Source organism: Grampus griseus, assembly GCF_964374135.1.
Source record: "Grampus griseus genome assembly, chromosome: 14".
Lineage (NCBI taxonomy): Eukaryota > Metazoa > Chordata > Mammalia > Artiodactyla > Delphinidae > Grampus > Grampus griseus.
The window spans coordinates 35,316,645-35,338,270 of NC_139008.1; the positions used below are offsets into that span (position 1 = coordinate 35,316,645).

General features: G+C 53.7%; 2 protein-coding genes across 2 annotated transcripts; one reads left to right on the forward strand and one right to left on the reverse strand.

Annotated features, from left to right (window-relative positions):
• The first annotated feature begins 735 nt into the window (after positions 1 to 735).
• Positions 736 to 10,009, forward strand: ZNF500 (zinc finger protein 500). Its single transcript, XM_082671438.1, has 7 exons — positions 736 to 889; positions 1,559 to 2,056; positions 3,665 to 3,848; positions 4,056 to 4,123; positions 5,115 to 5,226; positions 7,112 to 7,228; positions 8,255 to 10,009. The coding sequence occupies exons 2-7, from the start codon at positions 1,655 to 1,657 to the stop codon at positions 8,878 to 8,880; spliced, it is 1,509 nt and encodes a 502-aa protein (XP_082527564.1). The 5' UTR covers positions 736 to 889; positions 1,559 to 1,654; the 3' UTR covers positions 8,881 to 10,009.
• A 1,948-nt stretch (positions 10,010 to 11,957) lies between these two features.
• On the reverse strand, positions 11,958 to 20,849 carry DNAAF8 (dynein axonemal assembly factor 8; the record flags this gene model as incomplete). Its single annotated transcript, XM_082671540.1, has 8 exons — positions 11,958 to 12,240; positions 13,051 to 13,170; positions 13,622 to 13,750; positions 14,007 to 14,148; positions 15,548 to 15,662; positions 17,239 to 17,745; positions 20,137 to 20,265; positions 20,742 to 20,849. 8 exons carry the CDS (start codon positions 20,847 to 20,849, stop codon positions 11,958 to 11,960), a joined length of 1,533 nt encoding a protein of 510 aa, XP_082527666.1.
• Between the last annotated feature and the right edge of the window lie 777 nt (positions 20,850 to 21,626).

Consider the following 21,626-nt stretch of genomic DNA (forward strand, 5'->3'; position numbering starts at 1 on the left):
ATGAAGAAATAAGCAATTGATCACGAAGATGTACCCAGCAAGAACTTTGTGAGTCTTCATTTTCCAGTCTCTAAAATTAAGGAGCTGGACCAAGACAGACACCTGGGTTCCAACCTCACCCCAGTTCTGCACTTACTGAGTGTTTGTGACCTTGGGCAGGTCACTGAACCTCTCTGCACCTCGGTTTCCTCACCTATAAAATAGGGATAATAGTACTTCCTTTGTTTCGAAGATGAACTGATTTAATAATTGCAAATCGCTTAGAACAGAGCCTGGCATATACACAGTACTATGTATGTAAAAAAGTAAATTTCCAGGGTCCCCTCCACTGTGGAGCTCCTCAGGCCTGGCAAGGTGGATGGAAGAGAAGCAGGGAGAATGGCCCAGAAACTGCGAAGCCTCGCGCATGCGCACTGAAGTTGGAGGAACAACCTCCCGCAACGCCTCCCAGGACCCATCTACGCGAGGCCGCGGCTCAGCCAGGGGATGACTACGTTACCCACAGTGCATCTCGCGGACTCGCTACGTATCTCGTTTCTATGCCTGACAGTCGGTTCAACCAGTGGTAAGAGGACCCACAATGTGAGTAGTTACCCACAATGGCTCCCGTGGACCCGCCCACCCAGACCCATTCTCACTCTCCACAGCCGGCCAAAGGTGCGAGGACTACATTACCCACAATGCTTCCCGTGGGACGCCCACAAGGCCTCGTCCTCCAGCTCGACGCCGGCTCAGCCAGTGGTCGTCGCCGACTGTCCCGGGTCGGCCTACTAAGGGTTTTGGTCCTCGCTTCTGGCCCGCCGAGCCTTCCACGCCCGCTCTCCCGCTCCCGTCCCAGCCCGCTGCTCCGGGCCTGCCCCAAGCCGCCCCACGGGTCTCAGCGCTGCCGGTAAGTGTGGGCGCGGGCGCAGGGTCCCAGCTCGAGCTTCTGTCCGCGGCCCTCGCCCGCCGGAGCCTAGTTTGTGCCCGGCCTCGGTCACCGCTCTCCCTCCAGCTGAGCGGACGAGACGGGAAAGCAGCCCAGCCGGGGAATCCTGACCTTCCCAAGACCCTGGAGTTGGAGAGGCCTTGGTGACCATCCATTCGGTGGGGCCCGCGGATGGGCTTCAGGCTTCCGAAGCCCGAAATCAGGGGTCAGATTGGGACAGAATCTGCCTCCTCCTGGGCAGAGGGGGCTCTGGTTCTCATCATATTTCCAAACGGACCTCATCCAAAAATGGCCAACTGTAATATTGAAAACTCAGCGTTTGTAGAACTCTAACCGCGTTCCAGGCACTGTGCTAAAATAAACTATTTTCAAACGTCCCGTTTTGTTCTCTCAGCAACCTGAGTGTAGGTGGTATCACCATTTTTTCTTTCACGTGAGGAACTGAGGCCCAGAGATTAAGTACTTCTGGGAATTAGAGGGTTAGTAGCAAAGACAGTTTGATTTACTTTAACCGTTTCTTTCTGCCGGTGAGGGCAAGTTGGCCTTGGGGACAGGGCAGGGGCTTATGGGTTGCAGACGCTTATCCAGCCCCAGTGCTGCACCCTAGATGACTTTATTGTCTCTCCACAGAGCCCTGAAAACATCTTCCCCAGTGTCTGGCCAGAGGTATAGAGAGAGACAGGTGTGAGGTCCAGGCCAGAGAAGGAACAAGGCTCACCAGGAGCAATGGCGACCTCTCCCGGCTTCCAGCACCCGCCACCCCTGGAGCAGGATGAGATCCTGATCGTGAAGGTGGAAGAGGACTGCTGCTGGGAAGAGGAGCCCTCCCTGGAGATTGAAGACCCTAGCCCTGAGACCTTCCGCCAGCTCTTCCGTCTTTTCTGCTACCAGGAGGTGGCCGGACCTCGGGAGGCCCTGAGCCGCCTCTGGGAGCTCTGCTGCCGCTGGCTGCGCCCTGAGCTGCGCACCAAGGAGCAGATCCTGGAGCTGCTGGTGCTGGAGCAGTTCCTGACGGTGCTTCCAGGGGAGATCCAGGCCCGGGTGCGGGAGCAGCAGCCAGAGAGCGGTGAGGAGGCCGTAGTCCTCGTGGAAGGGCTGCAGCGGGAGCCCAGGAGACAAAGGCAGCGGGTGAGGTGGGGGGCATTTTAGCCCTGAGGTGAGAAAACGGGGCCCTGCTGCTGAGGTCTGTGTTTGTAGATTTCCTTGGGCTCTGGAGCCGTGGCCAGCCTTGGTCATTGGGAGTACCTGGTGCTGGCCAGACACTGAATTGAAGAAGGCAACTGCAGAGTGTTTCTCAACGTTGGCCGACGTGTGTCTACCCCTTGATTAACCATTATAGCCCCACCAGCCCTTTCTAAGCTATGTGGATTGGTTTGTTAACGCCATCCCAACGTAGGCCAGACACAGGTTTTAATGGGAGAGAGGCTGGAGACCTTCAAAGGCAGGGCCTTGGGAGTTGAAGAGATCCCCAAAGAAGGAGGAACACTGGGAAGAAAGACCAGGTGCTGGTGGGTGCCCTGGTTAGAGCCCCTAGGTGTTTCTCAAACTCTCTGGGGCTGCGCCATTCAATACAGTAGCTACTAGCCATGTGTGTTTGTTTTAATTAAAATTAAATAAAATTTAAAATGTAGTTCTTAAGTCACACTGACCACATTCCAAAGGCTCAGTCATCACACATGGCCAGTGGCTACTACCTGGACAAGGACAGTGCAGATATGGGACACTTCATTCATTCTACAGAGAGTGCCACCCTAGACCAACTCAATTCCTTCTAACCAGATCTGGGGAGTGCGAAGCCTCTTACAGATTTCTCCTGCTTGGGTCAGATTAATTCCTCCTGATTAGATATTTGGCAAATTCTGCAGGTCACCTTTCTCCCTGTGGCAGTGTCATTGGCCACACAGTGCTGTTCTTTTGCATCCGGCAAGATAGACCCCCCCCAACTCCCCCCGCCCCCCAAAAAAATCTCAAAAACCCAAAAAACTTGACCATAAGGTGAGTTGAGTGCATTAAGCACATCCTGCCTTCGTGGTGGCCAACAAGAACCCAGGAGCCCTTCTCAGCCCTGCCAGCCTTGGCGTTTGGGGTTCCCGTCATGGCTTTGCTCTGTCACTGGGCACCCTGTAACCTCCAGGGACTGTCTCCTCTCAGAGGTGTGGAATTTTGAGCCTGAGACAGGGTCCCTGGTGCTGGTTTCAGTTCCCTGGAGATGTATCTTGTCCTTAGTACTGTTACAGATGTCAGTAAACTCTGAGACTAAGTTTATCTGATTCACCTTCACTGGAATTAGGAAATAGATAATTCCAGAGGGTCTGTAGATGATTTCAAAAAATGTAGCAAGTGCAGTAACTCAGGCTTCCGAAATGAGACCTGATTTGGGGCCCTTCTGGCCCAGGTTTTTCAGGAGCACTAAGGAAGGAAGGGTGACAGTGTGACGGTGACAGCAACACAGTGTGATGGGGAGAGACCATAGAGTCTCAAGAGTGGAGCCGGCCTCCCTTTCCCCAGGTTGGGAGCCTGACCTCTTCCTGGGTCACGTGCCTTTTCCCTGGGGTCTGGCTGGAGGTGGGTGCTTGGAGGGTCGCAGAGGCCATCAGACACGACGAGGTGGCCCGGTGGTAAGACAGAGCCTGGGAACAGGGTGGCCGGGGTGCCCGAGACAGGAGGCATGGGGAACCCTGTGGGTTTCCTCCCGACCTTCTGGGAGCTAGTGGGCAGATCTCCATCTGTATGCAGGATCCGGAGGTAGTCCCTGATGACGCACTGGCCTACGGGACAGGGGAGTGGTTCTTAAAATGCCAGGTGGAGGCCCAGCCAGGAGAGCTGTCTCTGGAGGAAGGGCCTCAGAACTCCAGCCAGCAGCCCCCAGCCCAGCTGAGCCACAGACCAAAAAGAGGCCCCCAGCTTTGGCCAAAGACGGGTGAGTAGCTGTCCCTCTTGAGGAAAGAGACGCCCTGCACTGGGGAAGGGAAGGGAAGGGAAAGGAAAGGAGTGTGGCAGAGGTCAGGCCTGTTTGCCTGTGGGGTGGGCAGGCTCCCGGCCGGGTGAGTGTTGATGGGGAGCAGCTGGACCTGTCCAGCCTTCGCTGCCATGTGCACGGGTGGGTGACTCTCTGCTCTTTCCCCAGGCCCAGCGGCCTCCCAGTGTCAGGAGACGGCGGCACTGGCCACATCCTTCCTTTCAGCCTGGTCCCAGGTGAGTGGCATTCCTGATCTGCAGCATCCCCGTGTGTCCCGTGCCCTTGTTACGGGGACACTTCTCTTGCGAGGTCAGGTCTGTGGGTTTCCAAGGCGGATCTTCACCTCCTGGGAAGTCCTACCTGTTCTCAGATGCCACCTGAGTATTAGGTGTGTCCTGGAGGATCCTGGAGTCTCAATGGTGAGTTAGGGCAGTCACTTCAAAGCCAGCTGTATGTTAAAATCTTCTGGCATCTGGGTAAAAATAGATTTTTCCCCCAGCCCTGGCCTGGAAGCAGAGTCTCCTTTGCTTGTTTGTTTCAATTGCAGCTTTATTAAGGTATAATGCACTTACCATACAATTCTCCCATTTAAAGTATACAGTGTTTAATATATTTACAGAGTTGTGCAGTCATCACCATAATCAAATCAATTTTAGAACGTTTTCATCACCTCCCCAAAATACCCCACACCCATTAGCAGTCACTCCCCCCTCCTCCTCCCTCAGCCCCCTGGCAGTCACCAGTCTTTCTGTCTCTCTGGATTTGCCTTTTCTGGATATTGTTTTCTTGGGTGTTAATCGTGCTCCCAGGTCAGTCTGGTGCTAGATTTGGGAACCACTGGCATAGAGGCATCCTGAAGTCTCCAGGTCACCCCATTTGGCTCCTGGGGCTGGCTTGAGCTGAGGCAGGGCATGCTAACTCATGTCCTCAAGGAACGTGGGCCCCAGTGGCTGAGATCTCAGATCCAGCTGTTCCACACAGCACATCTGTCCACACAGTCTCTGGCCCTGCAGCAGTTGGGGCAGAGCTTGGTGGTGACGGTGTCCTCCCAAAGAGCAGGATCCAGCTGTGTCTGAGCCAAGCTTGGAAGGAAGGAGTGGATAACAACATACGGAAAGGGAAAGGTTGGGGAGGGGAGGAAGTAGGGGAGGTAAGCAGGACCTGCCTTCATCCCACAAGTGGAGGGGACGGGTGAGCCCACCAGGCTCTGAGTGAGCTGTGTTCCAGCAGGTGCCGGTGACCTTGGAGGACGTGGCCGTGTACCTGTCCCAGGAGGAGTGGGGGTGCTTGGACCTGGCTCAGCAGGACCACAGCTGCGGCAGGCTGCAGGAGGATGAGGGTATGTGCAGGGAGACCCTGGCCGTTGTCTGTCAGACACCGGGTTGTGTCTCTGACGTGGGTGAGTGTCAGGGAGGGTGGCTGCTTCCCTCAGGCTGGCTGTGGTATGTGCTGGCCTCCAGGACCCGAGGCCCAGGCCACCTCCCTGCTCAGCACCTTCCCTGGCTCCCCCTGCCTACAGGAGCCACTCCAGCAGGTCTCAAACTTTAGTGGCCAGAGGAATCACCGGGCAACATATTAAAAATAGGAACTTGTGGGCCTTGTGCCCAAGGGTTGCTTTAGTGTGCTGGGGGCATTCCCTGGTGAGTCCTAGTGCTGGGCAGCCCTGTACTGCCAAGGTTGCTAGTGTCCCATCAGTGGCCCATCTGCAGCGGGGGCAGTGTGGCTGCTTGCCCACGTCCCAGGCAGATGCCCAGAGCTGTCCTGAGTTCCTTCTTTCGCTCCTTTACCCACACGGTTGTCCAGTGTCAGTGCAGCCTTTGTGCCGTCTTGGCCCCCATGGACAGAGCTGCTTTTGGCAGGGCCCTGCCTATCTACGCCTCTCCTCACCACCCCACACTGGCCCTTCTCAGCTCGTCCTACCACTTTTGACACGTGTTCACTCCCTGAAATGTTTTTTAAAGGAGTTGAGATCCTGCTTTGTATCAGTTGGGGTTCTCCAGAGGAAAAGAACCCTTAGGATGTGTGTGTACAGAGATATTTATTTTAAGGAATTGGCTCTCACGATTGTGGGGGCTAGCAAGTCTGAAATCCATACAGCAAGCCAGTTGGCTGGAAACCAGGCAGGATTTCTAGGCTGCCTTCTCGAGGCAGAATTCCTTCTTCAGGAAACCTCAAGTTTTCTCTTAAGGCCTTCAACTGATTTGGTGGGGTCCACCCCCCAGTGTGGAGGGTAATCTGCTCTCCTTACAGTCACCTGATTGTAGATGTTAATTACATCTACAAAATAACCTCCACAGCAACATCTAGACTGGTATTTAGGGAATTAATTTCCTGGTGGTCCCATGGTTAGGACTGTATGCTTTCACTGCTGAGGGTGTGGGTTCAATCACTGGTCAGGAATCTAAGATCCCACAAGCCGTGCAGCATGGTCAAAAAATAAAGGTAAAAAATTGATTGAGGGCTTCCCTGGTGGTGCAGTGGTTAAGAATCTGCCTGCCAATGCAGGAGACACAGGTTTGAGCCCTGGTCTGGGAAGATCCCACATGCCGCGGAGCAATTAAGCCCGTGTGCCACAACTACTGAGCCTGCGTTCTAGAGCCCGTGCTCTGCAACAAGAGAAGTCACCGCAGTGAGAAGCCCATGCACCACAACGAAGAGTAGCCCCTGCTCTCCGCAACTAGAGAAAGCCCGCTCGCAGCGACGAAGACCCAGTGCAGCCAAAAAAAAAAGACTGGTATTTAACCAAACAACAACACTGTAGCCTGGCCAGGTTGGCACAGAAAATTAATGATCACATACTTTCTTTTACATCTTCATTTATTCCAAACTAAGTGTCTGTAGAACAAATGAAGATGAAATCTTTCTATTGCCACGAATACTGGCTTGCTGTGTGCACTGTTGCTGTCCCACTGCTCTGTGCTCTGTCCTGCTGTGTGTTGTAACTCTTGGCTACTTCATCTCTGTTGTGATGAAATTCTGACTCCTCGGGGCATCTGGTTTCCCTCCCAGAGCTGGGGAGAGCCTTGGGCCCTGTTTTTCCTCACTTCCTCTCTCTCTGAGGAAGCAGTCTGCACAGAAGTAGAGCGCGCCTCCCACCTCTGTTGAGGCATGGAGTTTTTCCCACAGGTTCTCCTGATGCCCTTTGCTCTCACGAGGAGGAGGTTGTTGCAGTCTTGTGTTCTGTCCCGGCCACACTCACATCCTCTCTTCTCTTTCCCCATCAGCAGGACTCCCCGCTCCTGGGCCCTGTCTGACTGCCCAGGATGGGCCAGGGCAAGGCCTGCGGGACCCAGCTTGTGCAGCCTCGGGGCTGAGGGAAGTCTCTGGCAGTGCTGGCTCAGGTGAGGGGGTCTGGGAGGAGACGGATGTCCCAGATGAGATTCTCCCCTCTCCTGGGCTTAGACCTCGGCGACTGTGTTTGTGGAGTTCAAGCTCAAGGGCTTAGAGCAAGGGTTGGTAGATTTTTTCTGAAAAGGGCCAGATAGTAAATAGTTCAGGTTTTATGGGCTGTATGGTCTCCCTGGTGATGCCTCAGCTCTTCTCTCCTGGCACAAAAGCAGCCACAAAAGCAGCCACAGACAGTATGAAAAGACATGGGCGTGGCCATGAAACTTCATTTACAAAGGCAGGTTCACCCACCCTGAAGGAAAGGCAAGGGGAGACAGGTGGCTTTAAGAAAGGTTTGGGGCTCGAGCAGCAAGAGAGTCCTACCACCTTGAGCTGGGACATGGCACTGCACGCAGACACCATAGGGAAGCTGGTCCTGAGGGCCACACGAGGGGCTGGGCACGGGGTCCTCAGGATGCCCTGAGTGTCACTAGCCAGCGGCACTCTCTCTTGGGCCTACACCTGGGGTGGAATTGCTCAGTCACGTGGTCACTCTGTGTGACCGTTGGAGGAACTGCCAGAATCAATTCCTTTGTAAATACTCCTGGCGAAGGCCAGGGAGGTGGTTCCATCCTGTCTCAGTTGTACAGATGAGGTAGGTGGATGTGATCTCGAGCCCATGCTTGGCTTCCTGGACAAGCCAGTGTGGAGGCAGGAGGGGGCTGCATGGGGGTGTGGGGTGGACAGCATCTCAGCAGGGACAGTTCCCAGCACTGGGAGGGCCTGTCCTTCCCCCGTCAGGTCAGTGGGCCTCAGCGTCCTCATGTGTAAATGGGACTGTCACAGTACCACCTCACGGCCTTGTGGGTCTGGCCATGTTTCTAGTTCCCAGAATCAGGCTCTGAATGAGGCATCCTGCGGAGGGTGTGGAAGGGGAATTTGAAGGCACTTCCTGCGTCAAGGGCCGCCCCACCCTGCCTCCCCTTCTTCCTCTCCCCCTCCCCGTGGAGCCCTCAGCGACTGTGCTTTCTCTGTCTCAGAGCTTGGGAGGCAGTTTGAGGATGGAGAGTATGCCAGGGCGGACGCGTCGGTGAGAACACGGTGGGGCCAAGCGCTCCCGGGTCTGGGTCAGGGGCCTGGCCTGACCAGACCCCAGCGGCCTCCAGACAGAGGGCGGCCCCTTGGGGTCCGGAAGCCGCACACGTGCCCCGAGTGCGGCAAGGCCTTTAGTAAGACGTCCCACTTGACCAAGCACCAGCGCACGCACACTGGGGAACGACCCTACCAGTGCCAGGTATGCGGGAAGCGCTTCGGCGACCGCTCCAACTGCAGCACGCACCAGCGGGTGCACACAGGCGAGAAGCCCTACGCCTGCACCCAGTGCGGGAAGTGCTTTAGCCAGAGCTCCAGCCTGGTCATCCACCGCAGGACACACACCGGGGAGCGGCCCTACGCCTGCACCGAGTGCGGGAAGCGCTTCAACAACAGCTCACACTTCAGCGCGCACCGCAGGACGCACACAGGCGAGAAGCCCCACACCTGCCCGGCCTGTGGCAGGGGCTTCCGCCGGGGAACCGACCTCCGCAAGCACCAGCGCACACATGGCGGGGAGCAGCCACTTCACAGACCCCAGAGGCTCCAGGACGCCCCAGGGGCCCGAGCCTGATGATTCAGGAAGCTGCCAGAGTCATTTCTGTCCCTGAGCCAGAAACTCTGGTCTTCAGGCATCTTCAGACTCCGTTTGCTCCTGTAGGCCCCAGCACGAGGATACATGGTGGGACATTTGGGGGGCCCAGGCTGAGGGAAGAAGCTGGGCCCTGCCGGTGTATTAGGGTCTGGGGCAGCCACACAGAGGACCACAGCTGGGCCGCTTACAGCAGCAGGAATTCTCTCACAGTTCAGAAGGCCAGAGTCTAAAATCAAGGTGTCTGCAGGGCTGCCTCCTTCCTGCAGCTCTGATGGAGGATCTGTCCCAGGGCGCTCCTGGCTCCTGGTGCTGCCAGCTGTCCTTGGCGCACCTGGGCTTGTGGCCACATCACTCTGCCTCCACCTCCCCACAGCCTCTTCTGTGTGTGTCTCCATATGTTGTCTCCTCTTGTAAGGACGCAGTCATTGGATTTAACTGATTACATCTGCAGAGACCTTGTTTCCAAGTAAGGTCACCTTTTGAGATTCTGGATATGAATTTGGGGGGACACTTTTCTGCCCACTTTGGGGGAAGCCTCAGTGGCTATGGTCTCTTGCAGCTTTACGTACCCCAGCCTTATCTGGGCTTGGTCTCCTGCCTTTCCCCCGAACCTTGCTGCACTTTCAAAATGTAGCCTGTTGCGGGGGGGTGGGGGGTGGTTTCCAGTATCACAGTGGTGGTGGGTCACCTTCGCAGAGCCACGGCTGTTCTGTAGGATGGATGGCTGGTACGGGAACGCTTCCCCGAGATCCCATCTTTCAGCCTCCCCCAGCCCATCAGGAAGTCCCCAGGGTAGAGTGCCAGGGTTGCCTTTGTTCCGGCCCAAGTGGCCGTGTCCCAGGATGCAGGCCGGCCTTGGTTACCCCACTTTGAATTTCTGAGGTGGATGTGCCTCTCTGATCTGTTCCCATCCATGGTCTCATAGTGGCTGAGGGGAGCAGTAAGAGGCCTTGTTTGCTTTAGTCATTAGTAAAGTTGTGGGGCAGCTCTGAAACCACTGGGTTCCAGAATGTTCCATTCAATTGCTAGACGTATTTTTACCTTTCCATACAACCCAGGTTCCGGGGTGTGTGACCTGCTCTTTGTTCCCTTAATAAACGACGTCAGTCCGTCTGGCCCCTGTGCTCTGTCCTGTGTATTCTCTGGAGAATGGGGCCGCCCAGTTTAGGGATGGTTTTTAACCTTGTGGGACACGTACTATCCAGCCAGGCCAGTGTCACCAACCACCCGCCTGCCCCTTACAGGCTCACTTCTCACATCCAGGCTGGTGCTGGAGGTGGCTGCCTTCTGCCACCTGCGAGCTGGGCCCATCCAATGCCTGTTCCCTGACATTCTCTCACAGTCCTGTAACAGGTCTTCATGATTCTACTGCTCTAGATGGAAACTGAGACCCGAGAGCTTGAAGCACCTTGTCCAGGTGGCAGGACCAGCTTTCAACCCAGGTCCGAGCTCCCAACGCCTCATCCTCCTGGCTTTCCTTGATAGTAATTCGCAGAGTTGAACTTGGAACTAAGTTTATTTTCTGTCACTGTTGGGGAAACATTCTGAGTGAACTTACTGCCATTAAAAGGGGTAGAGAGTGGGGGAAATGGAATTTTTAAAATAGCCTTTGTTCTTGAGGGCTAGTGGCTGCAGTGGAGGCTGTGTGCCATGTTCAGACTGCCTGCCCAGCGGCTGAGTCCTGACCATGCTGTGTGCACCCTAGAGTGGAGGGTGGGCGGCCTGCGCGGGGGGAGAGGATCCGGGGGCCCCAGGTGATGGTAGTCTGGCCACAGTCCCTGCTGGAGAGAGGCCTCCCCTGGGCCTCCCGTGACTGCCTCACATCTGGCCTGTAATGCAAATGTCCATTGTGGGGAATGGGGGCTGCTGGTAAGGACCCTGTGGCCAGATCAAGTAGAGTCTGTGGCCCTGATCCTGGCTGCATGTGGCTGGCTGAGGCTGGGCAGGGCCTGTCTTACCTGGTGTGGGGTTGGATGGGAAGAGGCCCTTGCCCATCCTCAGGGCATAGCAGCTGGCGGTGACCCCAGCTAAATGCTGGAACATGTTCCCAAATGCCAAGGACCCTGCTGGGCTGCCTGATCCCATGGCCTGGGGAACCTGAGGTGATTGCTCTGTTCTTCCCATTGGCAGACAGAGCAGAGGGGCGCTGAGACTCTGAGACCTTGGACACAAGTTGGAGAGAGAACAGAGGTGCTGCAGATCAGGGCTTCAGCCTGCTGGGAGCAGCTGGGCTGAGAACAAGTTATGGAAGGACTCTGAAAATCGGGGCCGGGGTTGGGAGGTCGGGGGGATACTTCTAGGAAAGTAGACGGCAGAGCCGCCTGCGGCCCACAGCTCTTGCTGGTTGTCCACGGAGACAGTTTCAGGTGTTAGAACATTCACATTCTATCTGTATTTAAAAGTCCATCCACCTTTACTTTGGAAGCACCCTAAAACATGTACGTACTATGCCTTTGTGTCTTGGTTGAAGAAAAAAGAAGCAAATTTCAATCTGCCCCTCTGGATCAAAAAGTTCATTTGGTCCGTGTGTGTGTGGTGGTTTGTGAATTTAGGAACACAAAAGAGCAAACATCCAGGACTCAAAAAATGAAGCTAAATTTTTCAAGACCTTTTCAATCCTGAAATTCTCCAAAGGAGGTTTAAGTTTTGGAGTTAAAAAGAAATAATAATAATAGATGCACATTAAAGAGAAAAAAACGCAGAAATGGAAAAAGGTGAAAAAGCCTCGTGGTCTCACTATCAGAACAAAACCGTTGTCTTCACGGTGTTTCCTTCTGGTCCATTTTCAGAGGATTTGGGGCCATTTGATTTGTCATGCTACGCCTACAAGTTTGCACTGGCATCTTTGCTCTCAGTGCATGAAGATGTTCTGACTGAATTCTAGCAGAGGGCTGGCAGCAGATCCTCAGTTGGAGGGTCCCTGTGCTGCAAAGGCACATTCTGATGGAGACGGGAGAGTGAAGGGACCACCAGGGCCTCGGGTGTTGATGGAAAGTCAGATTATCCATTTATTCACCTCAGATTATTCACCTTTTCAGATCCGTTACTGGAGGCATCTACAATTGGCCCAGAGGAGGCACCAGGGCCTCCCTGGCTGTCCCTGGCCCAAGAGGGTCCCCCAGGGCCCTGGGACTTCCTCCTGGGGGTCTGGCCTGGGCACTCTGTGTCTCATCCCAGAGTGTTACATGTTGCTTCCCCCCGGGGCTGGATCCAGCCGTATCTCCAGGGGTCTGAGCCTTCTGGCTTCTGGGACCCTTGCCAGCTGGCAGCTTGGGCTGAGCCGATGCCTTCCGAAATGCCCGGAGCTGTTGGAGGAGCCGACTCTTCCCCGTGCAGTCCCTGTGACACAAGAGAAGCAGCCGCCATCAGCACCCAGTGCAGCTAACCTCCCAATACTTTGCCACCGAAACAGGACACAGAGGAAAACCGGAGTGCTTCCGGGGCGTGTGCCTGGTTCTCAAGACACTAAAAAGTCAGGATTGCGGCCTTCCAGCCCTCGCCGTGTCAGCATGTTAAAGGCTTCTGGGAGGAAACCTGTGGGACACTTCTCAACCCAAGTTTGTTTTCCCTCTTTAATCCTATAATGCCTAGCTACACGCCACATTGGGGAAAAGCTGTGTTAGACTCTGACGTTCCCAAAGGATAGGATCTTCAGGCTCTGTAATTCTAAAAACGATGGAGACTGCCAGAGCATATAATGCAAATTCACCCCACAACCACGAGGTGGCCTCCACATGTCAGAGACATGAACCTTCCCTGAATTTGACATTTCACTTAATTGACTCAAGCCTTTCATTTCTGGCTGACAGCCATCACTTTATTCCATCCCTTCACTTTCTCTTCACTTTTATTGCCATCACTAGTAGGGAGCAAATCAAGTTGGGGGGGGCAATTTTTCAGAAAGAAAACGTAATCCCTTCTCAAGACCAAGCTAAGCATCCTTGGGGATGTCTGGAGAACAGGCCAGGCCAGACATTGCTGGGCTACCCTGCCCGCCTCCCAGACCCGCCCCCCAGACCCGCTCACACCCTCCTGTGCTAGCCCTGTGGGTGCCAGACAGCTGAAAGCACCGATGTTAACATGCGGGCGGGGGCTTGCTGCTGAGGCCAAGGTGAGCATCTCAGGCGGTGGGAGTCCCCCTGTGGTTACCGTAGCCTGGCTGGGCCCTGCTGGTCTCGCTGAGCTGCTGTCTCCTCTTCCCCCTCCTCGCTGTCAGAGGAGCTGGAGCTGCAGCTGGAGTGGGAGCTGGAGCTGGAGCTGGAGCTGCAGCTGCGGGGAGAGGAAAGGTGAGTTCCTCTGGACATAACCAGCCCACTCCAGCCAGGCATGGTTCCCACCAGGGACTTGGAGCACCCGCGTCTCCCTGGTGACCCAGGGCAGGAGGATGCGCAGGCTGGCCAAAGCCCAGCCAGCCGAAACCAAAGGGCCACTGCAAGTGGTGGAGGAAGCAGCCAGGGCCAGGTACCCCAGCCTAGGCTAAGTCTGCTTAGGACTCCGCCAGGAAAAGATAACCCTTGGCCCCAGCTTCCTCCCAACCTGCGGGGAGAGCCTGCTGCTGGGACCCGGTGGGACTGTGGGCCAGGCTCAGTTCTTGGCCAAAAGCACTTCTCAGGTGAGCAGTGCCCCCAGGACCCGCCTGTCCAAGTCCCCCTTCCTCCTGAGGCCAACATGGCAACCTGAAGGAGCAGGTTTGTGGCAGGGCTGTCACTGCTCCCTGTACCTTTCCGAGGGCCCATGGTCTGATGGCTTTGTCGGCCGCAGGTCAATGAAGACGGTGGGAGGCCCTGCTGGGCTCCTTAGCTGCGTGTCCATGGCCAGCGCCTGGAAGCCCAGCTCCCTGGAAGCGCATCTGGGGTGAGAGGAGCCGGGCGGCTGAGTCACTTCCCGGTGACCACTGTGTGCTCTGCCACTTATGTCCTGGGCAAGGCAACCTCTCTGAGCCTCAGTTTCCCTGTTTGTAAAGTGGGGGTAATGGTAGCACCTACCTGATCATATTCTTGAGATAAAAGAGAAATACACATCAAGTGCCCCACCCATAAATCAAGGCCCAATAAATGCTGAGAGAAGCCAATTCTAGAGAGGACAGGGGCCATGCGTGGTCCCACCTGCTTCCGGCCTCCTGCGGCTTGATGTCCTGGGGCATGTCAGAAGGCACCCTCCAGGCAGAGGAAAAGGTTCTGGACTGCATGGCACATAGGAGGGTGAGTTGTTCCATGAGCCTGTCCTGGGTGCTTGGCTTGGCATGGTCTGTGGGGAGGGGGGAGGCAGCTTAGTGGGGATGCAGCCCCCTTTGGCTCACAGCAGCCTGAGCCTCAGGACCCCTCGTGTGGACATGCCTGGGCTTGTGCTCGGAGAAGTGCTGGGGGCCAGCGGAGGCCCAGCCCACCCTCTGCCACTCACAGCTTTTGTGTCGCCCCCTCCAGCTCAGCAGGGCGAGGGGCGCTGTCTTCTTGAGCAGGGAGCTGTGTGTGAGCCCGGGAAGCAGGGGTGACATCCTGTTAACAGTGTAGTCCACGTTCTCACTCCGGTCCCACTTGTCAGAGGGAACCATCAATAACAGTTCTGCGTATTTGCTTTTCTTTTTTTTTTTAAGAAGCAATGGGATCATCCTCTATAGATTTTTTTTTTTTACTGAATATATTTTACATTTTTCTGTGTTGAGAGAAATGAATAGATAGATAGATAGATAGATTCCATTTGTTGAGCTGCAGAGAATTCTCTGGTTGACTGATTAGCTAGACTCCTACTGAATGTTGAATGTGGTTTGCTTCCAGTTTTTCACAAGTATGAACAATGTTGCAATGAACATCTGTGAGGGTGTGTTTAGGACAGCCTTTAGAAGTGGAGTGAATAGCTTAATCAAAGGCTTATGTGCCTTTAAATGGAGAACAGATTCTGCCACATTGCCCGCCAAAAGGGGGCACCAACTACAGCCCCCCAGCCCTGCCCCAACTTGTAGGAGAGTGAGTTTCTCCATATCCTGCTCTAAGGGGTTAAATTCCAAACAAAGCCCTTTTTAAAATAGCACCAGGGGCTCTTGGCCACAAAGGAGCCTTTGCTCTGGAACGGGAGGCCAGAACCCCCGCAGCACCTTTGCCTCAGACCTGCCTCCACTCACCTTTGTGGGCCAGAGTGGCCAGAAGGGGACAGGGAACTTTTTTACGAAACTGCCCAGAGTGAGGCCACAAGTGCAATGAAGGAATCATCCCTGGCTTTGTTTGGTAAACGTGGAGGCGGTGGAAACAGGATTCTGTTTAGAAGAGGGCTGAAGGGGTACCAAATGCAGGATTACTTTGCTCCCAGAAAGAAAGAGACGCAGGCCTGAGGAGGTGGGGGGGAAGAAAAGGCAGGGACCCTGTCTGAAGGGCTTCCTCTCGTATCCCCAAGGCTTGGTCCACCCCAGGAACATAGCAGGCAGTCACATATGTAATGGATGAATGAATGAGTGTCAGTGAGTGAATGGATGGGTGGATAAAGTCTTGCATCCTGGGTGTGCAGGACGGCGAGGGCTGAGCAGCAGAGAGGCGCAGCAGATGTGGCGAGCTGCTGGGCTGACTGTGCCCAGCCCATTGCTCTATTTTATTGGGAGGCCCTGGAAGGAGCCACTTGTGGGTATGCACTTGGGCCCCGGCGTTCAAGGTCAGACCTTGGCCCTGGAGGCGGTCTGCTGCCCACCACGCGGCTCCAGAAGCGCCATCTCCCAGTTCTTCTCGCCCTGTCAGACTCTGAAGGACTTGATCCAAATCCCACTCTTCAAGTTGCTGAAATAAGTAAAGTGGTGATTATGAGGCTGCTGTGGGGTCCCAGGGACAGGAGCGCCAGATTTCACAGCTGCCGTGACCCACACAGGCAGTTCTGGGATGTCTTGGGCAGAAACCAGGGCTGAGATGAGGCAGCTCGCTCACCCACCCCGTGTGGGTTGCAGAATGAACTTCCTCCGTGAAGGCTGGTGAGGCCACCTACCTTCCTACGCAACAGTTTTATTTCTGGCACAAAGACGTTGTCTGACTTGGAGGAAACTCAGTGTCGTATTAAAACTTTTTAGGTTCATGCAGGTTTAGAATGTTGGGAGGTTAAAACGTTTTGCTCTTTTAAGAAACAGATTGTTCCAGGCAGGTGCTAGGACTGGAGGGCTTGGAAGAGGGGTGTGGAGGCGGTGGTGTGATGAGGGGGGAGGACGTTAATCAGGAATTATTGTGTCTTGTGTATGGCCTTGCAGCTCCTTGTAGCCCCATAGGGGAATGAAGATAAAGGGGTTCAAGGAAAGAATGGAATTGATAGGATAGAATTGGTGAAAGTGACCTCCATGTTCACCTTGATGCCAGTTTTCTCTAAGTTGTTAAGAAAATTTGTCAAATAAGGCAAAAAAGAGTTTTGTGATGTTTTAGTGTCATGCGGGAGCATCTTCTAAGGAGCCCATCTTTCTAGGGGAGGGCTGGTGTGCACAGTTGACCAGGGCTCACCTGTTTGACAACTTCGTAAAACTGAGAAGTGTGACGGTTTTCTTTTCCGTCCATTGGAGCAGCTAACCCCAAAGGTACCAGTTCTGTTGCCCTGTAAGTGCTGACCTATTGTACTTAATGTAGCAATTTAATCTCTGCGTTCCCTCCCCCCTCCCCCCCCCCACCATGTACAAAATCCCAGTTTCTCATAATTTCTTTGAACCGGTTTTGTCATCCTGCTGGTTCCCTTGCTGATGAGCTAAATACAGGGGCTCACCATTTGTATGAGAACAAAGGCCTGATGTGAGATTACACGTTGTCAAATCTGTTACCTATCTCATATATCTTCATGATCATGCTTGGGATTAGTATTCTTTTCTCTTTGTTTAAAGAAGGCTGGCGTCTCCTTGCTCTTCCTTGTTCACTTTAACTCTGTGGATGGTCTGTCAGATAGGTAGGACTGCCTGCCTGATGATGGGCCTGGTGCCATGGGCCTAAGGTTGTTGCTATAGACTGAATCTCTTTGTCCCTCCAAATTCATGTGTTGAAATCCTAACCCCAATGTGATGGTATTTGGAGGTGATTAGGTCATGAAGGTGGAACTCTCATGAATGGGATTAGTGCCCTTAAAAAGGAGACCCCAGAGAGCTCCCTCACCCCTTACAAATGAACCAGGAAGCATGCTCTCACCAGACACCAAATGTGATGGAGCCTTGACCTTGGACTTCCAGCCTCCAGACTGTGAAAAATGAATTTCTGTTGTTTAAGACCCCCAGTCTATGGGATTTTTGTTACTGCGGCCCAAAGAGACTAACACAGGCATAGTGGGCCAGCCCTCGAGTTGGCCTGGGGAGGATCATCGCCCTGGGGAAGGCTGGGCTAGGGGGACGCCTACCTGGAGGGAGAGCAAGGGCGGTCCCCGCTGGGGCCCCTCTGGCAGCGTTTCCGCAGCATCACAGGGCATCTCCTTCACTCCACTCAGGTCTTGGCAGGCTGGGTCCTGGGCATCCCAGGTGACTTTGTGAAGTATGTCTTTCTCGATCATCTTCCTTCTCTCCCTCCGGAGGGCTCTGCGGTTTGCAGAGTCTGAGCCCTCCTGGGCCCATGAGGCAGCGCCTGGGGGCTCTGTCTGCAGGCCTGCTTCCTGAGAGGAGAGAGTGGCCTCTCCCTGTGGCCCCTGGCAAGGACTCTGTGATGTACTGATGTTGAAGGCTGTGTCCCCATCGTCATCCTGCCACGTGGGGGTCTCCACAGGTATCCTGAGAAGAGAGCTGCTCTCATCACCGCTCTGCAAAGGCCTGCCAGGGGCCCTTCCTTCCAGAGAGACTGACTCCTGGGCCTGGGGCCCAGCGTTCCACTCTCCCCTGGGTTCCCCGGCGGATTCCACAGGCACTACAGCTGGCTACAGGGGAAACAAGCGTCCTCGGTTAGCAGCCTCAAAACATACCTCGGGGAGTTTTTGTGTGCGGTAAGATGTGTATAGAACATAAAATCTGCCATGTGAACCATTTTTTGTTTTTTTTTTTTGTTTTGTTTGTTTGTTTGTTTTGCGGTACGCGGGCCTCTCACTGTCATGGCCTCTCCCGTTGCGGAGCACAGGCCCTGGATGCGCAGGCTCAGCGGCCATGGCTCACGCTCCACGGCATGTGGGATCCTCCCGGACCGGGGCACGAACCCGTGTCCCCTGCATCGGTAGGCGGACTCTCAACCACTGCGCCACCACGGAAGCCCCATGTGAACCATTTTTAAATGTACAGTTCAGTGGCATTGAGTATATTCATAATGTGGTGCAGCCATCACCACTGTCTATTTACAAAGCTTTTTCATCACCCTGAACAGAAACTTTGTACCTCCCCTCCCCCAGCCCCTGGTAAATGCTCATCTACTTCTCGTCTCTATGGGTTTGCCTGTTCAAGATATTTCATAGGCGTGGAATCACACAATATTTGTCTCTTGTGTCCTTCCATTTAGCTTAGTGTTTCCAAGGTTCACCCATGTTGCGGCATGTGTTAGAACTGCATTCCTTTTCATGGATGAATAATATTCTGTTGTATGGATGGTCCTCATTGTGTTTAACCATTCTGTCTGTTGATGGATACTCAGGTTGTTCCCCCCTTTTGGCCATTGCGAACAGGCACACAGCAGTTAGAGGTGGACAAGATGAGACCCAGGCCCTTTGTCTCCAGAGTGAGTCCACGGCCTCAACCCCTGTGAGTTGGTACAGACTTTCCCATCCCAGGTTAAAAAATAATTGTCCAGAAGAGTTGCCGAGGTAATTGTAGAAATGAAGAAAACACAAAATAAAGTGACATGGACATGGTTCCAATTGAACTAATCAGGGGACTTGGCAGCCCTGGCAATTCTCCTGTTTGAGGTTATTTCAGATATATTTCTAGGCATGGCTGAGGGTGTGGGTGATTTCTGTCATGGTGCTGGGAGGGGACACGCCCTGGCTCTGTAAGATGACCCTGTGTCAGTGCTTGCACTCAGAACTGCAGAGTCTTGGCATGTACCCACTCCGTCCAAATACCAAACTCCAGCATAGCTTCTGGTAGCGTAAGTCTGTGCCCCTAGGATTACCCCAGCGCCCCATTAAAATGCCTGCCTGAGAAAGCTCCATGCTGCCAGGAGAATTTATTATTTGTTCTAGCCAACACCTGATGATAGGCCCCTGACCTCCCTTTCTTAGAGCACTTACTAAAAAGGTCTTATAATTGTGAATATGTGTCTCTTACAACCCAGAAGCATCTGTCACTGACCTGAGAGCCGTTCCCTTGAAATATACTCATCAGGAAGGACAGGGCCTCTGCCTCCCTTCTCTGTGGGAGGATAGGCTCCTGCCTCCCACACCTGCCAGGCAGCAGACACACCTGGCCTAATTGCAGCTTCACTGACCGGCTCTTTGTGACTTTTCACTTTTCTGACTCCACTGAGCTCTCCTCACCCCCTCCCTCAGTCTTCCTTTGAAACACCCGTCACCTCTGCACAAATCAGACGGAGCTCAGCTCTTTCCCCTGCTGTCAGTAGTTACCGAATAAAATCTCCTTCCACTGCTTTAACTAAGCATCAAGCCATTAACTTTAGATTTAAGAGTTCTTGGTCTTACCTGGGACCCTGGGAAATGGGGAGACAAGAGGATGGAAAATTCCCTCTGACATTTGGCAATGACCGCAACTACAATACTTAATTCTGAGCGTTCTGTGGCATTTGCTAATTGTTTTCTGTATTCATCTTACCTTCCCAGCGAGGGGCACCTCTTACCTCTGAATCCCCACTGTTGCCCTTATTCAATCAACAAATGTTTAGGGAGGGCAGGATTTTGTGAGAAGCCAGATAGTGCTGAAGCCAGCTGGGTTAAAGGAGGCATTTATGACAACAAATTGTGACAATGGTCAGAGAGCTCAGGTGGAAATAGGACAGCTGGGAGGTGTGTGTGTGCATGTGTGCACACGTGCATGTGTGTGTGTGTGTGTGTGTGTTGAGGGGTCAAAGGGAAGAGCAGGGAGCAAAATCAGATAGAAAATCTCATCCCCACCCCCAGCTCTAAGTGTTCTGGGCTCCTGGGAGCATGATGTGCACAAGGCCATTAGATATTTGGTGTCTGAACTCCTTGGGTTATACCTGGAGAAAGGCTTGGGTGTGCAGAGATGCTATACCAGGGGCTTTAACCTCTTTAGACCCACATTGCTGTTAGAGTCCAGCGAGGGCCATGGACACCCAGACACACACCCACACCCTATTGTGCTTAAAGGGTCCTGGCTTCATGGATCCCTGGATCCTGCATTCCACAGACCTCAGGAGGAGACCCAGAGGAAGTGACCCAGGCCCCGTCAGGGTCTTCGGCCAGTTCTTCTGACAAGTCTGGAATCAGGGCGGTTTGATTTCGCTGGAAGATGAACAGCTCCTCTTCCTCGCAGTTTGACTGTGGACAAATGAGAGTTCTCTGGATTATATGGCAGCAGGCAGGGCCAGGTGCACCTCAGCTTCCACCCACCCTCCCTGCCCTGCTGCTCTCCAGCTGTCTGGGCAGACCAGTTCTCTTCCGAAGGGACTCGCCATGGCTGGTTCCTGCCGCTGACTTGGAAATGGGCTTGGCAGCACCACCTGGTGAAGGTGAGATCCAGGGCTCCCAGTTCTGCACGTACCTGCCACCCCTAAGACTTTGCGTACAGCAGCTGCTCACTTAGTGCCTGGCACTAAATGAACAGAGCAGTGAGGTGACAGCTGAAAGAGCAGAGTCTGGGCCTCCCCGTACCCTGCAACAGGGAACCTTGGTGCTTCACTTACATGACATTGAGCTGATAAGCTCCAAAGCGGTCCTTGGTCGGCATCATGTTTGTCACGGGAAGAAAGGGCATTGGGGGCCTAGGAAGATGTAGGAAGAAGGTGCTTGCTTACCGAGGAGGAATCTGAGTCCAGAGATGGGAGTTGCTCCTTGACGGCCTCAAGGATGGCGTCCCAGGGATTGGGCAGTAAGGGCCCCACATCTTTGTCATGGGATGCCATGGGATGCTTCTCGGTGTGCCCTCATCCAAGGAACCTTGCGGAGGACATGGAGTGAGGTGAGAGGGTCCAGGAGCAAAGGATCAAGAGCTCAGGGGGCTGCCTTTTCAAAGCATATACCATCCCTTGCCTTGGGGGATGAAAACAGATTGGGAGACCACCCACCCCTTCTTCCTTCTAGTCTGCAGGTTCCTGTTACTGAGGGCCAGGCACTGTGCCCTGCATTGTGTGTGTGTGTGTGTGTGGGTGCAAGTGTGTATGTGTGTGTAGTGCAGTATGGAGCCTGCAGATGTATGTACATAGTGATATTTTATGATAATATATAGATATATGTATTGATATATAATGATATATGTACTTGATGTGTAGGTATATGGATGATATACAGAATGATACATGTATATGACATACAGATATTTGTAAACTATGTATATCCCATACAACAGACACTATTATTATCTACATTTTATAGGCTGAGATTATATCATTAGTAAAGACAAAGACAGAATTTGTATCAAAGTCAGAGGGGATTTCAAGCCCCACTACTCTTTACTGCCCCCTTACAAAGGAACAGACTAGAGACATTTTGGAGTCCCGGGGACACTTTTTTTGGAGTTGACACTCAAATTAACCCCTTATACCCAGGCACTTAGGCAACACGTCCCAGAGTCTAACAGAAGGCCCAGTCCCTCAGGGGTCAAGGGGGCTTAGAAATGTGGGGTGATGGTACTTCAGAGCCAGTGTCTGGAGAGTACTTGCAGCCTGAGAGCCCTCTGTAAC